General features: G+C 28.8%; 1 protein-coding gene across 1 annotated transcript in view; it reads right to left on the bottom strand.

Moving 5' to 3' along the window:
- Positions 1–6,840, bottom strand: part of LOC149888590 (uncharacterized) — a 63,250-nt gene extending 56,410 nt beyond the window's left edge. Inside the window, exons 1-4 of the mRNA XM_090089097.1 lie at positions 6,295–6,840; positions 4,337–4,448; positions 4,081–4,215; positions 3,698–3,934 (exon numbers count right to left, since the gene is read on the bottom strand). Coding sequence (XP_089945223.1) covers positions 3,698–3,934; positions 4,081–4,215; positions 4,337–4,448; positions 6,295–6,627 — 817 coding nt within the window. The 5' untranslated portion in view covers positions 6,628–6,840. The remainder of the gene's footprint in view (positions 1–3,697; positions 3,935–4,080; positions 4,216–4,336; positions 4,449–6,294) is intronic.
- Positions 6,841–7,053: the final 213 nt, after the last annotated feature.

Here is a 7,053-nt window from a genome sequence, read left to right on the forward strand (position 1 = left end):
GTGCTTTATAGTTGTTTTATCAATGTATTTTTGTAATGATGTAAAGTGTTTTTTTATTGTTTGTATGTGTTAATATGTGTTATATAATTGTTTTAAAAATGTGTTTAAATATGTATATATAGTATATATTTAACCTTATATACATATTTAAACACATTTATTGTCTTTATAGTTGGTACATATGTTTACATTATGTTGTTTCCGTGTTTTCAAAGTGCTGTGACTTGATAAACATGTAGAGCAAGATTTGTAAACTTTGCCAGCTAAGTGATGTACTTTTAACAGAGGGTTACACGATAGTGTTTAGTGTCAAACTGTTACTGCTTTAGGTCTAGCTGTTTTCAAGCCTTTATTATTAATTATTCTAAAAATACATAATAATGTATTTTAATAACATTTTGCGTAATGTTGTTACTTATGTTTTGTTATATATGAATGTTATCTTACTTAAGTTATATTATATACATATTATAATAACTTATGGTGTGTGCTATTGTTGTGTGTTGTTGCTGTGATGTTTTTTTGTTATCTTTTGAGTTAATAGACATTTAGCTTATCTTTATGTTGGTGTCTGTTGTTAAAAATGGTAAATAAGTAATTTTATTAAAAATCACTGCTTTTAATCATTCACTAAAAGCCAATACAAATAATTTTGCCTTATATACAATTTATTTTATCTCAATTTGATTTTTTGTCTTTAGCGCTGTTTACTACATGATTTTGCTATAAATATTTTGGAATCATGATGTTCCAGCATAAATTGCTATATTCGCTTTAAGTTGCAATAATCTCCCTTCACATAATGAAGTTGCAGTTGTATTTGTTGGTGAAGATGGTGCACCACCTGGTTCCAGGGAAGTTGTTATTTACCCAAGAGGACATCCTCTTAAAACTATATCAAGTATTTCTGCCAACTTAGATCCTATGGTTTATCCTCTATTTTTTCTGAGGGGTGATGCTGGTTGGCATAATCAATTGGTTCACAACCCTTAATGTGCTACATTGGTTAGAAATCATGTAACATTATCTGAAAATGAAAGAGCACATTGCTATTTGTATGTGGACATTCCTTATCATTTTATATTTGATGAAAAATGTTGTAAATGGAAGGTTAGACAAAGGGGTGGTAATAAGGTGATAGTAAGAATGTGTAAAGTTAATCCAACTGGAGAATTGTTTTTTCTTAGACTTTTACTTTTGCAAGCAAAAGAAGTAACATCTTGGGAGAACTTTAATAGTATGTCCTTGAAATGTCTGTTAATGGTATTGTCCTTGAAACATTTCGTGAAGCACCCTAGATTTAAAACCTTAATTTTAAATCTAGGGTGTTTTAATGTCTTAAATTAGAAGTAATTGAATAACTAATATTTAATATAAAAACAAATATACTTTTATGTATTTATATGTTTAGTAAAAAAATATAGTTAACTTTAAATTGGTTTTCTAATTTTGCCTTTCATATTTTAATTTGGTTTGTTATTTTCGCTGGATTTTAGGATCAAGGGTGTATATATTCTATTGTTATGTGTTATTGTTGTGATTTTTTGTCTTGATACTCATTTTTAACAATAGACACCTTCACGTTGGTAACTATTGTTAAAAATGAATAATAGGTAGTTTCATTATTGGAACTTACTGCTTTTATTTATTTACTAAAAGCCAAGACAACATTATGCTAAAAATGCAATTTGTACCTTAATTTGAATTTTTTTTTTTTTTTTTTTTTTTTTTTTTTTTTTTTTAGTATTGTTAATCCTTTTGTACTTCAAATTAAACTTTATAGTTACATTTTTGATAAATGTTTATATTAACTGCCATGTCAAAATAGGTTATTATAAATAGGTAAATTGATTTTCAGTTTTTATGTGGTTTTTTTTTTTTTTTTGTTGTAATTATGGTATCATAATTCCTTTTTTTTTTTTCTTTAAGATTTACGATTGACACATTTATATGATTTAATAAAAAAAAAAGCTGGTTACCTTTTATTGTAAACTTTTGTCAGTTAAAATAATATAAATATATGCAATTAGTTCAATTTTTTAAAAATCTTCTCTATTTTATGCCTAATTATTTGTTGTACGTAACTTTGGGGATCTTTTTAAACGGGGTGGGGGGGGGGTTATAATTGTAGTTTTGCGCATTTGTCAAATATCAAGTTACTTAAATTTTGTAAGGTGTTTAACTAATTAATTAGCTTAGTCTGCATTTGCAACACTTTTGAGGAAAGAAAAAATTCTTATATATGTTAAATTCTTATATATATTAAAAAGAAAAAGTTCTTATATATGTAAATCATTGTTTTACATTTTATTATTCTGGTAAAAGGTCTCCATCAAAAACTTGATTACTCTTAATAAAAATAACTCTATTCTCCTGACCACCATTAAGGCAAAAACGGGGAAGAGAGGTCCTTTACTAAAACTTTTGAAACAAAGAGGGCATATATAAAAATGGTCAGATTAGTGCCATATACTGTAATGGCAAATGTTCAGTTATTTTTAATAAGTTTAATTAGTTGTGTGCACTTAACGTTTTAAAGACAATTTCCTTTTTTAAAGAAACATGTATCAAGGGGGATACCAAAAAATTAATAAATCATGTATAATTTACGCTCGCTTTATACTAATCTTATTAATTAGAGTTCATGTTATAAAAGATATAACAAGAATTTAGCTTTACTTTTTCGTCAACTTAAAGCATGATGAAGTGTTATTATTTTGTGTCAGTAACTAAAAACGTATTGTGTTGAACTTAGTAATGTCGAGGAAAATGGTTCTGCCTTACACTGATATGACCTATGTCAGTTGTAAATTACTCAAATAATGTTAAATAATTGGTAAACTATTTTACCTCCGCATACTTTTTATTTTAATTTTACCGATGGTTTAGTTTTCTCAATTTTAAGGCGTTTTTCTAAAAGGGCATAGTTAAGGTTTCGCAACTTTAAATTGTGGAAAACAGCCACTAAATTCAGTAACAGACCAACCATAACCTGTATTACGGGTTGCTTTTTGCTAGTTATTATTAATATTACTATTATTATTATTATTATTTATAGTTATTATTGAACAGTCTAAGGCTCCCACCGCGCTTTGACCATATCAGCTTTACACACTGACAAACCTACATTACATTCTATATTTGTGCTACTTCCACACTCACACCCTTGTTGTCACTATCTCTGTCTCACAACTCTGCATCACTCTCTAAATCATACTAAAATAAAATATTTAGATAAAATTATTTAACAAAATCCCCACCCTCACAATATCAACCAAAATAATAAGATAAAAAAATAAAGTTTTTATCAACCGAAAAATAAGATTGCAGTTGAATGAGTATGTTTTTAAGAGCATCTGAATATGATATCAACTGTATTGACTAACTCCTGTAGTTACATTAAATCATATATTGAAAGGGACTTGCAAACATAACAAGAGACTATAGATATTAATTTTGATGCTAAATTAATGTAAAAAATAGTGAACTTCAAGTGAGTCTCTATAAGTAGACTAACATAATCAGTTTCTATAGTTTGCAGATTGTTTTCTCATGAAAGTTTTCAATAATTTTAAGCAAGAGCTATTTAACTTAAATGATCGTGGTAATCAGATACTAAAAGATTGACTGAATATTTGGTTCCATGATTGAGACTGCATAATGTTTCATGTGAAAAAATTCATCAACAAAAACGTACCTATATAACAGTATGATCCTGTATAGAACCTGGTGGGATAATAATCAAAAGACTCCGTACTATAATAATCAACGCATGAACAACCTGTTTGCCAATAAAGAACCATGTCAATATAGCTGTGTTGCTCCCTGCGACTTACGCACCATTCAAAGCAGTAAGATGTTGAATACATTGTGAACGATTGATAAACTGCATACTTTACCGCTATGTTTTTTAAATCACATTGATAATCTATAACTAAAGATAATATATGTAAACATTAAATACTAAATTTAAACTCAAAGAACAAGTAACAAAAGGGTTTTTCATGTTATTAGATTGTTCATTCCTATAACAGTATTTTTGTATCCTTGTTTTATGTTTAATAATATGGGTTTAGAAACCTGGATTTTGTTGTTCAATCTTCTCCATTTCGCATACTGTTTGAAACAAAGTATCATGCGGATTGATTTGGAATATTCCTGTTTTAATGAATCCACGATCGTAATGCTCCTGACAACTCTTTGCTACTCCTGCAGCTAAAAAAACTTTTTCCTCTTAAAAACCATTTGCAAAAAGTTTCTTGAAAAACAAAATCCTGATAACGGTTAAAAAGAAAAAACAGTGCTTAGTAAAAGAAATTTTTTTTTTCAATTTTACCTCTTGTGCAGTTACAGATATGTTGACGCCGGTTATCTGCAGAACAAGATGGATTGCAATCACAACTTCCGCAAGGGTTCAACGTTAAATTGCAGCTGCGCGAACACCTCGGCTATGAAAAGAGTTGTAAATTTTATAAATTATGTGCATCATGTGCATATTTATACATACATACATACATACATACATACATACATACATACATACATACATACATACATACATACATACATACATACATACATACATACATACATACATACATACATACATACATACATACATACATACATACATACATACATACATACATACATACATACATACATACATACATACATACATACATACATACATACATACATACATACATACATACATACATACATACATACATACATACATACATACATACATACATACATACATACATACATACATACATACATGCATGCATGCATACATACATAAATACGTAGCGTGCAAATGTAACCGGACAAGCGCATAACTTGAGATAACTTTTGAATGAAAAGTCCTATTTCTTTCAAATTTTCACTAGAATGTCAAAAAATTGATTACAATCCGGGCAAAAAAAAAATACTTGAAGTAGATTTTTTACTTTGAAAATTTTTTTAATTAGAAATTTTGTAATTTAAAGTAAATTTCTTTAATACTTCGTTGGAAAACCCTTAGCATTGAGTCCACAAACCTCATAATCATATTTTGTATCAATATTTTCCCATTCTTGTTTCAGAATTTTAAATAAATCATGTTTACTTGTTGGTTTTTGACCTGAAATTTGTCAATCAAGGTGTTCCCATAGATGTTCAATAAGATTGAGTTTAGGACTTTGCAAAGGCCATTCCATTTATCGAATTTTTTTGGTCTTGAAAATGTTTTTAAGAAGGATTGAAGTGTACTTTGGGTCATTGCCCTGCTGAAATAACCGTCCTCTAGGCATTTTGTTTTTAGCATGTGGTAGCATAAGATCCTTAATGATATCTTTTTTCATATTTTTGTCTATTTTGCCATCAATCAAATGGATAGGACCGACACAATCTCTATTGAAGTGACCCCAGACCATAACGTTTCCACCTCCGTGCTTTACTGTTGGTAGCTGGTATTTAGGATCGTTTCTATAGCCTTTTGGTCGACGAACATATCTAACACCATCAGATCCAAACAATTTAGATTCATCACTAAAAAGTAGTTTCGACCATTGTTCTCTTGACCAATTCAAATGTTCATTTGCAAATCTCATGCGTGCTTTTAGATTCTTTAAAGAAATAAAAGGTTTCTTTTCAGGACGTCTTCCAACTAGATTTGCAGACCTCAAATGACGCTTGGTTGTGTCAACGCTGCATTTTCATTGTAAAATTCTTTCATTTCAGCATTTAACAAAACAGCATTTTTGTGTGGATCATTTTTTATGGCCCAAATTAAAATTTTATCTTGTCTTTCAGATGTAATTCGAGGCCTTCCTGACTTTAGAGAGATTCTATTGTTATTTCATTCTTTATATCTTTTACTTACATCCGCTTGATTTTCCTAAATTAAACTGATCCGCTATGTCTCTTGTAGTTCTACCTTGTTTAATTGTACGCAATACCGCTTCTTTAACAACTAAACTGGTATACTTTTGCTTTGTCATTTTTAAAATATATTCAAAATAATCTTTTTTTTAATTAAAAATACCTTATGTTTTATTTACCGTTTTGAAACATTAAAACCAACAAAGGTATTGGAATTTTATTATTTTAGTTCTGCCCGGATACTTTTGCACGCGCTTATTTCAATAAAATGAACTTTTGAGCTTACATTGCTTAGATTTAGTCAAAATTCTTTTGTTTTTAGAATTATAATCAATTTTTTGACATTCCAGTGAAAATTTGAAAGAAATTGGACTTTTCACGCTACTGTACATGCATGCATACCACTTGTGTAAATTATGAACTTACTGGTGTTGTAGAAATAAAAAAAGCTCCATCAGATATATAAGTTATCGGAATATAATCGAAAAACTGACAATAGAAGGAGGAAATGTTTAAGACTTTAATTGCTATTGATTTGCACCAATTAATATTGTTGTAACAAACAGAAACGCAGTTTTGATAACTTGTGTGTGTTTCCTCTTTGTTTTTTCTTATACCATCATTTACTTTTTTGTTTTGATACACTGTGAAAGAATATGGAGATGTTGTCCTTTTTATTGGGTAGCTATACTTTGTTTCCACATTGGTTAGCTTCGCAATCAGAAGTGATATGCATATAAGGTATGCATTAACGGTCATTTTTGTGTTACTATTATTACCTAAAATTTTTGTTCACCAAAAATTTTGATTATAAAGATCAAACAGTAACATCAAGTTTATATCCCATAACATAATTATTGTTTCAATCTTAAACAAAGTTAAATGAAATGTTACCAATGACACAACATTTTATCTCAAATAGTTTGTCTCTAGATGATGGTACACATTTTGTGCACTTATCATCAGAAAAAGTGCTTTGATAACTCAGTGATGCACAGTTTTATTTATTTTAATGATTTAATTATTGATGAAATGGAAGTAAAAAGCTCAGTGATACATCTGAATTAGAAAAGTTTATTTGAGGAATTAATTATTGACAAATGAACGAAAATTTATATGCTAAATGGGAAGAATTCTCAATGCGCAGCATGAAAACAGAATTAAAGCAATCAGTTTAAAGTTGAC

Source organism: Hydra viridissima, unplaced genomic scaffold (genome assembly GCF_058129835.1).
Source record: "Hydra viridissima isolate aposymbiotic clone 2 unplaced genomic scaffold, HvirCarnegie_v1 scaffold_5, whole genome shotgun sequence".
NCBI lineage: Eukaryota > Metazoa > Cnidaria > Hydrozoa > Anthoathecata > Hydridae > Hydra > Hydra viridissima.